Source organism: Doryrhamphus excisus, linkage group LG1, assembly GCF_037039965.1.
Source record: "Doryrhamphus excisus strain RoL-2023G ecotype Guam linkage group LG1, RoL_Dexc_Guam_v1.1, whole genome shotgun sequence".
NCBI classification, from domain to species: Eukaryota; Metazoa; Chordata; class Actinopteri; order Syngnathiformes; family Syngnathidae; genus Doryrhamphus; species Doryrhamphus excisus.
In genome coordinates this window covers 26,159,035-26,168,704 of record NC_136357.1, presented here as the reverse complement: position 1 = coordinate 26,168,704, position 9,670 = coordinate 26,159,035, and the positions used below count along the sequence as shown (strand labels likewise).

Below are 9,670 nucleotides of genomic sequence, written 5' to 3'. Positions count from 1 at the left end.
TCTCTTTATTGTTAAGCAATCATTTTTACTTCACTAAAAATGTGTAATATTTGAGATATACTGTATATAATGAGTGCTGAGACTTAATTTGCAGTCATTAAGCTTTATTTGTACAAATTTCTAAATGTATTTATAAAAATAATAGCCGTTTGAACGCTTTTATTGTTCAGCATCCGGCATCCGTCAAGCTTTCACTTTACAGGAAGTTCACTTCCTGTCTGTATTTTTAAAGTAAAAGTACAGATGTTTACTTTAATACGGGAAGTAAAGATATTCGGTTTAGAATGTACTTGAATACGTGTCGATTGTAATGTTAAGTTCAAACGGCATTTTTCTTGTATCTATTTCCTGTTTTTCAATGCATTTCCGCCATGTTCATCTCAACACCGACTTTAATTGTGGCGCCAGATTTTGAGGGCGGGGCTGTGAGTGGATGAGACGGAGAAACAGCCAATCACACGCGAGCGAGCAGCCGGAGGCTACCAAGTCGGATGCCAGTGTCGACTGTCCCCTCGGAGCCCCACATTTAATATGTCATCCTGTTACTGACTTAACATTCAAAGTAAAAATGAGTGACAAGGGAATATCGGACGAGGTCGTGGCGGCGGCTTGTAAAGAAGCGGATCCAATAACCAAGGTATGAAGTTTGTTTGTCCGAAACTTTAACTTTTTTTAACGCGACTGTCAAAGCTGACCATCCCGAACAGGCCAGACATTATTCTTAATCGTCTTTGAGCTGCTTTTTCCAGTTAATTTGTTACACTGTGGCTCAGCATGTTCTATTAATGTTTAAATTACCGGAGTTTGATAAGCAAGGCTAGCTAATGTTAGCTTAAACCGTTGCAGAACTTTGCTATTTGCTTAACTGTGGAGACAAATGGACTCAAAAGCTGCTCTCAAACGCCATTAATTTGGTAATAAATTAAATACTTGGAGGTTGAATGAGCGGATAATGTGGTGTTTTAGGTGTGGTCAACATATTAGCGTGTTGTGATGGCAGGCTAGTTGGTGACACGCTAGCTGGCTAGGTACCTAGCATAGCACTGGCTAGTTAAAATGCGTAAACGCATTTGTGTACCGAGTTTATGTCCACTTTTACTATCTCTACGATACTTTAAACCATTTACAAGGTGAAATATCCACAACTAACACGTGTATCACCCAGTACATCTTAATTTGTGTAAAATTCTTTACATTCTTTCCGCTTCTGATGTGACAAGAAGGCCATTCATTTCAACTTGCTAGGAATATGTGAGTTCTGACTGCTTGACCTTTGACCTGCATAGACTTGCACGAGGCTGTGCAGCATCCATCTGTCTAACGAGTCAGCTTGTTGTCACATTTAACAGCGGTCGGCTTCTTTTTACGCTTGTATGACAGAAATGTGCAATTATGTAGCAATTTTACTTTTTTTTTTACTTTAATTTTACTTTTCTACCCCAAATATTAAAAGACGTTAGAGCAGATTTTACACCGGAAAATAGTGTCTTTGGTGCCCATTGCGTTAACATTGAATCAAGACATTAGCTGGAATCGACCCACGGAACTTGACAAGTCCAAACATGCTATAAAATACATAACAATATATGCTGTTTGAAATACACATGTTTTTGCTAGTCATATTTTTCATGCACATCACTATTGTTGACTACACACACATACAGGACAGTACTATATGTTTTTACTGGCATTTATTCATATAAAAAATATATTAAAAAAATATATATACATATTGATAAATATATATAAATATATATATATATATTTGTATATAAATATATAAAAAATCAGAATTCATGCATTTCCTGGTTATAAACATTCCTGCTCTTTTCTCTGTGGCACCCAGACTGGATGAGAAGAGGCATCACTCTGTATCTGTTTCTGCGCGTTGGTTCTGTGCGTGTAACGAATGGACAGAGTGGGTTCTCATCTCATTCAGCCTCTTTGTGGAGGCGGGGCTACTAGCTATGTTAACTTATACCCTTAACTGCAGTGTATAATATAAACAATGTTTACAACGGGGATGGTTTTGACCCTGGAACAGATTATGTTTCTTTTTCTGTGATTTCTGATGGTGAAAACGAATCTTAGTTCACACAGACGTGCTGATGGTTGCCAGTCGGGTGTGTTTGGTGGCACCGGGGTGAAGTCTGGCTGCATTCCAATCTTCACAAACCGGTGTGAGCACACTTTGTTTCTTTCACCTCCAGTATTTGAATTCAACGTTCGAGTTTGTCCTGACATCGAAAGCCCGGCCCTCACGTGTCTAGCATAACTTAGCTGATGCATTGAACAGTTTGCTGTGAGTACTAATCAATAATCAATATAAGTATTGTGTTTTTCTGTGTCCTGTAGGACTTCATGATGCAGCAGACGATGCTGCGAGTGAAGGATCCTGTCAAATCCTTGGATTTTTACACCAGAATCCTCGGCATGACGTGAGTATTGGAGTCAGATGCTCTCTGACATAACAGTCAGCCTATGGATTGTCTGATTGACAAGATGATTGATTGATTGATTGACTGTCGCCCAGGCTGCTGCAGAAGTTTGACTTCCCCTCCATGAAATTCTCCCTCTTCTTCCTGGGCTACGAGGACAAGAACGAGATCCCTGCTGACGTGAAGTGCAGGACGTCCTGGACGTTTTCCCGCAGAGCCACCATCGAGCTGACACAGTAAGGGGCGCGCCCAATTAGACGTACTCGCTTTACCGACATGTTGGTTTGTGTCGCTGTGGTTTGAAAGTGGATGAACCGCAAAGTGGGGTAATCCCTCGCCACACCGCGCTCCACATGTTGCATCTTCACTCTGAAATGCTAGTTCCTGTTTTGTGGTGGAATATTGCAGAATTATTAGTCACACGTATGCATTTTTAAGGCATATTTATGCCTATATGAACCAATTTCAAGCATTGCTAAATTATGTAAAATCCACAGTAAGACGCTGTGATGATATGTAGTATCCTATACTGGTCACTAGGTGTCAGTCATGACTATAATATTGGGTAATAGGAGTGTAAAGGTGACCATAGGGGTGTTATTTTCTGTTTAGAGGTCTCTAATCTAAAAAGGTGTAGCAGGTTTTCTATGCTCAAACTACAACAAATATTCCATATATAAATAAAGAATGCTACTTTTCAGAAATTTTGGAACCAATGAACCTCGATAAAGGAAAGCTAGTTGCTAGTAGCTCGCTAGTACTGCCTTGATTTTTGTTTTTAAAGCGTTCCTAAAGGTCAGACGAAAACTGAAACGTATATATATATCACATATGACGTAATGTGATGCAATGAGTCCGTTCCACTCCAAAACACACTCCAAATATGAATCAAAAATCACATGTAGAAAAAAATTATAAATGAGAAATGGATAGAACTTATTGTTGATACGGACTTCCTGTACTTCCTGGATGGAATTAAATACTCTTTCCCACCTTTTTTTATCAAATCACTGCCACTTGCAACTTTCTTTGGCCCCGTGGCAGGTTATTATGGCAAAGAATGCCTGCAACGTGTCAGGTGATGTGTTTCGGGGAACGATATTGTATGAAAACCGTAGCCACATTTGAGGACAAATTTTCTCAGAAAACCGAATCTTTCGAAAAAAAAAAAACCCCTTCCCTCAAATAGCGGAGTCTGGTGTAAACATCACTGTGTTTATTTTCATCTCTTTCCCACAGAAATCCCGTGAAATAGCATAATAGCTTAATACTAACTATTGCAACAATTTAACGTAACAATTCTACTACTAAGTGGAAACTTTTTCTCCCCCCCTTTCCAGTAACTGGGGGTCCGAGTCTGATGAAAGTCAGTCGTACCACAACGGAAACTCGGATCCACGCGGCTTCGGTAAGTGTCCATGTCATACTTCCTGGGTGCATTGATATCACACAGCAGCATAGAACGGAGCGCTACGCCTAGCGTCACAAACGTCGCTACGCCAGTAACGTAGTTCTTGAGTGTACCACTATTAATAAACAATAACAATGTGCTAGATATGCAGCTGACATGACGGAAATGGAGCCATGTTGGAAGGTTTTTGGAAGGCGGAATAGGTGCATCCCATTATGTGCATTCCTAGCTGCCTCTTTTTATCTGTTTTTATATCTTTAGAACGCACAGAAAAGCTAAAGATTCAAAATAAAGTCCACTTTTTTTTTTTTAAGACGGAGAGACGCTAATTTGACTGTACGACTTTTGACAGGACACATCGGCATCGCCGTTCCCGATGTCGTCAAAGCGTGCAAATTGTTTGAAGAGCAAGATGTCACGTTTGTGAAGAAGCCCGACGATGGTGAGAACGTTAAATCCTCGTATACGACACGGGAAGTACAGCCCACACACTCCGGCAGGCAACCATATTACTTATTGTCAGAGGACAATACTGTAGAAAAGGAAGCTTTAGAGTAGTCCGTGTACAGCTTGTATTATTGTTGTATTGTCTAAATAGCTGGCAGCATAAGCGAGTAGCTAGCTAGACGTCGGGCCTTCAGTTACCAAGGTGGTACCACCATGGTGGTGGGAGCGTAACCACATGCGGCATATCGTGCATTGTCTTCCTGATGGGGACATCAGACATACACGAGCTGGACACTGACTACTCTAACATGTCTCCTTTCTATTGGCTTGTCATTTGATAAGATGGATTTATGCCGGCTGAAGCGTGAGGGCTGTAGGATTTCTTTATTATTATCTTACTGTTCTTTTCTGTGTCAGGTAAAATGAAAGGGTTGGCCTTCATTCAGGACCCGGACGGGTACTGGATCGAGATCCTAAGCCCCAACAACATGATTTCCATCACCAGCTAAAATGGAAGGAGAGCGAGAGCAAGACTTTGTGCGTTAGAGAGGGTGACATCCTGCGGCGCGGAGGGAAAACGCACAAACACTGGACTGTTGTACGAGCACGTAGATTTGAAATGTTTGCGTTTGTTCTGGTAACGACTACGCTGGTGGGTGATGGTGTGGTGCCATATTAAGCTGTGTAATACACGAGAGCTGCCCTTCAAGCGTAACGTGCTGTGTCCTGTCGTCTTTTTTTAGGAATAAACTCATTATTTTACATTCCACGCCATGCCAGTACAGCAATATTCACTAATCAACTTTTATTTTGAAAGCGTTATGCCGGAAATAGCGACTCTCCCCATATCCGGTCAGCCTCGTGCGGTGATTAAGGTGTCTAATGTGAGTTTTGAGCAGCCAACGCGTGTCTCCAAGACTTTTATTTTGAAGTGTTATACCTCGTGCGGTGATTAAGATGTCTAATGTGAGTTTTGAGCAGCCAACGCGTGTCTCCAAGACTTTTATTCTGAAGTGTTAAACCGGAAATACCGTCTCTCCCCATATCCGGTCAGCCTCGTGCGGTGATTCAGATGTCTAATGTAAGTTTTGAGCAACCAACGCGTGTCTACAAGACTTTTATTCTGAAGTGTTATACCGGAAATAGTGGCTCTCCCCATATCCGGTCAGCCTCATGCGGTGATTAAGATGTCTGAAGTGAGTTTTGAGCAGCCAACGTGTCGCCAAGACTTTTATTCTGAAGTGCTATACCGGAAATTGTGGATCTCTACATATCCGGTCAGCCTCGTGCCGTGATTAAGATGTCTAATGTGAGTTTTGAGCACCAACGCGTGTCTCCAAGACTTTTATTCTGAAGTGTTATACCAGAAATTGCAGCTCTCTCCATATCCGGTCAGTCTCGTGCGGTGATTAAGATGTCTAATGTGAGTTTTGAGCAGCCAACGCGTGTCTCAAGACTTTTACTTTGAACGTGTTATGCCGGAAATAGTGGCTCTCCCATATCCGGTCAGACTCGTGCGGTGATTAAGATGTCTAATGTGAGTTTCGAGCAGCCAACGCGTGTCTCAAGACTTTTATTTTGAACGTGTTATGCCGGAAATAGTGGCTCTCCCATATCCGGTCAGACTCGTGCGGTGATTAAGATGTCTAATGTGAGTTTCGAGCAGCCAACGCGTGTCTCCAAGACTTGGATCGCTCTCAGAAGACTTGACAAAAACGGTGAGTGGTTTTCTTTACAACTTTTAAATCTTTACGAGCGTAGAAAAGTCGCCAAATTTTACCAAGCGATTGTGTCGCGTGCGCCTGTTTGTATCCATGGCAACGAATGGAGCTGAACCGTCATATTTTGTTCCATATCACATATTTTTATACCACAAACCTAACGTAGCTTGTTATAATGTGTTTTTTATGGTTCTGGTTTATCAGGGAAGCTTTTTTTTTCTTTTGTCCATTCAACAGCTCCATTTGACAATCAAGTGGTCCTGTCGTAGGCAGATGTTGGAATTGATCCGTCACAAAGTCAATGAAACACCAGTATTGCCGATACTGATTCGATACTTTTTATCCGGAAATCTTACAACATCCTTGAATGTTTTTGGGACAAGGATTTTAGGCAAACCACAAGCCATATCAACAAAATCATATCGTATTTTGATGGCGTTCAATTGTTGGAGCAAAATAAAGTTCAAATAAAATAAACTAAAAAAATTAAAAAAAATGTTCAATGGTGTACTCCCCAAGTTTGTAAACAATACCAGCGTAGAAATATTACAGCACAATTTAATAATACCAAGAAAAAAACACTTATTTATGAAAATAAACTAAATCACCACCAATTATTGATGAGTTAGAATTGATCTATAAAATATACTTATACTCTATTCTTACAGAACCATATGCTGTTATTCTCATTACAACAAAAAATATGTTTTTTCTTAGAACTGCAATAGAGTATTAGGATCACAATACAATAAAAACTAATAATATCAGATATTGAGAATAAAGTTGTGAATTTACGAAAAAAAAGCTGCAAATCTTACAAGAAAAATTGAATTAAAAAAGATAGTTACCTTTTTTTTCTCCTAAAATATACAACTTTATTGTCATAAATGTACTTTATTCTGTAAATATCCAATTTTGTTGCCATAATATTGCATCAAACTCTGATTATGATTTTGTACGTTGCAGATGACAGAGTGGTGGCTCTGCGTGAGGTCTCCATCCCTCCGATGGCCGACGTGCCCGCCATCGTGCAGGTGATCCGCGTATTGTTTACACCGTTGCTACGGCAACACAAAGGTGGGGGGGGGGCAAGCGCGACGTGACCCAAAGCTTTGTTTGTTGTCTTACTCTTTTCAGATCATCGCCGCTTCCTTCGGCCTCAGCTCCTCAGACGTCATCTTCAAGGTGCGTCCACCGCCAGGACGGAAGGAAGAAAGGAGTCGGTCTTTGGTTTCATGAACGATTCCTCCTGAAGATGTTTTGTTTTGCGTGTGTGTGTTCAGATCAGGAACCAATGTGGGAGTCTTATCCCTTTGAACGGCTCCATCCCTGCAAACAGCAAGCACATGTATGCCGTCTTTTCCTTTACCCCCTTGTCCACACGCAACATTCGTCATGAAGGAAAGTATTTCATAATCTTCGTTTCTGAATCTTCCCAAATATTTAGAATTTAAAACCAGGATCATAAATAAACAAATCTTACCTTCAGTTGACACTGCAAACGTGACGTGTGAATAATTCTGAGCTAACTACTGACAAAATGCGATTAATCATGATTAAATATTTTACTCAATTTTTTCCACTCTTGTAGATATAAATATCCAGAAGTATTCCCATCCTTTTCATTCATTTTCTACCGCTCCCCGCTCTACCACGAGGGTCGCGGGGGCGGGGTACACCCTGGACTGGTGGCCAGCCAATCACAGGGCACATATAGACAAACAACCATTCACACTCACATTCATACCTATGGACAATTTGGAGTCGCTAATTAACCTAGCATGTTTTTGGAATATGGGAGGAAACCGGAGTAACCGGAAAAAAACCCACGCATGCACGGGGAGAACATGCAAACTCCACACAGGGATGGCCGAGGGTGGAATTGAACCCTGGTCTCCTGGTCTGCGCGCTAACCACTTGAACGCCGTGCCACCCATATCCAAACATGTACCAGTATAAATTTAAAGTTTTGCTGTAGTGCATCGGAGCAACGTATCGGGCGCTGCGGTGACGTCAGCCTCCCTCTGGTTGGCAGCGACAGCATTGCAACGCAATCCATCCCTTTTGTATGTTACTTGTCCTTTAAGTCTGCGCGCTAACCACTCGACCGCCGTGTCGCCTAGTATTCCCATCCTGAGTATGATAAAAAAAAAAGACTTAATAAATAATAAAATAATTTTCTAAAATGGGAATTAATCTACTTACACGATTTTAATAAAAAATATTTAAATATATTTATTATAAATGAAAAAGAATCATTCATTTGAATGATGTTCTCATAATAAAAGAGTGAATTGTGATATCTGCTGCCCTCTAGCGGCTGTTATTGTAACAGCAGTGTTGTGATACTGGCATGTAACTTGAATTCATGTAAAACAGGAAGAATATATTTTACTAACACTAATATTTAAGCGTCAAGTACTACTATTTCATGTATACTACTGCGTGTACTGTAATGTATATAATGTATAACCACGACTGTACTGCTGTTTTGTCTTTCCAGGCCTTATTTGCTTGAGGTGGCCAAGATCTTTCAGCATGGTAAGATGACGGCACACTCAATATCTTTTTCATTCATCACGATATTTATGCTTTTTCTTTGTTTTCTTCCCAGTGCATCCGACGCCTAAAAGCATCCCCATGACCGTGATCAACAAGAGCATGAAGACCAGGCTGCACACCATCGACAAAAGGGTAAATACTGCATCCCGGTACTCTCCGTATTCCCATTTTATGCGTGAACGTTCAGATGTTTCATTCAGATCCAAAGACTGGAAGAGCTTCTGCCTCAGATCAAACTCAGACGCAGTGAAAAAGTCACCCAGGTAAAACTGAGACAAGGGTAGAACCAAGGGTGCCATTTTCACGGCGTCCTCTGCGCTGCTTGCAACTTTAAGAATTTTATTTTCCTGACATTTTTTCATGGCATGGCCGTGTTGCTCTCAGGAAATCGAATGTCTCAACCAGAAGTTGATGTTTCTTCATAAGAGAATGCAGGTGAGTGAAATAAAACACACGTTGCTGCTAATGCTAATGCTAACGCTAACACTAAGCAGTGTTGGTTTGATTCCAAGGTTCATTTCAAACATGTAAACATATTCACAAAGAAGTCCGAATAGCGAGCTAGCATGGACCCTACCGCACTTCAACATATCTGAAAAGGAGTAGGAAGAAGCAGAGTGTATTGATTTATTCACATACTTGTGATTTTCTATTTATTTCTTCAACTATGAAAGACACAAAGTGAACAAACTAGCAAACTAGTAATCTCCAAAATATGAAGAAAAGCGAGCATTAAACGAACTCTACTTCTTCCTACTCCTTTTTTCCGACATACTCTCCACATTTTCCAAGCAACATTGTTCAACCAAACCATTTGCTGCTGCGTTGCAGGTGGCGGATTCGCACACGTGGAAAGGAATGCTGACCCGAGCGCCCCTGTGGTGAACCTTGTGAAATGGGGAGTAATTCATATAATATTTATATTTTAACATGAAATTTTAGCCTTTTGAGTTTGATTTGGACATTTTTTAAAAAATGAATAAAAAGAGATATGGTCACCTAAATTAACTTGATTATTTATTTATGTTCATAAATATGCCTAACATAAATATATAATAAACTTAAGTAATTCATTAAAAAGGTCCATTCAT

General features: G+C 40.5%; 2 protein-coding genes across 3 annotated transcripts; both read left to right on the top strand.

Annotated features, from left to right (window-relative positions):
• Window positions 1–451: 451 nt before the first annotated feature.
• On the top strand, window positions 452–4,995 carry glo1 (glyoxalase 1). The gene is made up of 6 exons (XM_058078877.2): window positions 452–637; window positions 2,356–2,438; window positions 2,534–2,674; window positions 3,779–3,846; window positions 4,202–4,291; window positions 4,714–4,995. Exons 1-6 carry the CDS (start codon window positions 569–571, stop codon window positions 4,803–4,805), a joined length of 543 nt encoding a protein of 180 aa, XP_057934860.2. The 5' UTR covers window positions 452–568; the 3' UTR covers window positions 4,806–4,995.
• Window positions 4,996–5,067: 72 nt separating this feature from the next.
• Window positions 5,068–9,546, top strand: LOC131132858 (uncharacterized). Of its 2 annotated transcripts, none has more exons than XM_078792797.1 (10): window positions 5,068–5,171; window positions 5,939–6,014; window positions 6,984–7,051; window positions 7,155–7,202; window positions 7,301–7,365; window positions 8,521–8,558; window positions 8,632–8,711; window positions 8,780–8,842; window positions 8,964–9,014; window positions 9,411–9,546. In XM_078792797.1, exons 1-10 carry the CDS (start codon window positions 5,070–5,072, stop codon window positions 9,462–9,464), a joined length of 645 nt encoding a protein of 214 aa, XP_078648923.1. In that variant the 5' UTR covers window positions 5,068–5,069; the 3' UTR covers window positions 9,465–9,546. The 2 variants fall into 2 exon arrangements, with proteins under 2 accessions (XP_078648923.1, XP_078648930.1); XM_078792804.1 differs by lacking the exon at window positions 5,068–5,171 and adding an exon at window positions 5,242–5,469 and having other exon boundaries at window positions 5,925–6,014.
• The last annotated feature ends 124 nt before the right edge of the window (window positions 9,547–9,670 follow it).

Bases quoted from the DNA above. Each gene is read 5' to 3' on its own strand.
- LOC131132858 (XM_078792797.1), top strand. From the start codon at position 5,070: ATGCCAGTACAGCAATATTCACTAATCAACTTTTATTTTGAAAGCGTT. The intron at 7,203-7,300 runs GTGCGTCCACCG...GTGTGTGTTCAG, and splicing joins CCTCAGACGTCATCTTCAAG to ATCAGGAACCAATGTGGGAG. The intron at 9,015-9,410 runs GTGAGTGAAATA...GCTGCGTTGCAG, and splicing joins TTCTTCATAAGAGAATGCAG to GTGGCGGATTCGCACACGTG.
- glo1 (XM_058078877.2), top strand. From the start codon at position 569: ATGAGTGACAAGGGAATATCGGACGAGGTCGTGGCGGCGGCTTGTAAA. The intron at 2,439-2,533 runs GTGAGTATTGGA...ACTGTCGCCCAG, and splicing joins ACCAGAATCCTCGGCATGAC to GCTGCTGCAGAAGTTTGACT. The intron at 2,675-3,778 runs GTAAGGGGCGCG...CCCCCTTTCCAG, and splicing joins GCCACCATCGAGCTGACACA to TAACTGGGGGTCCGAGTCTG.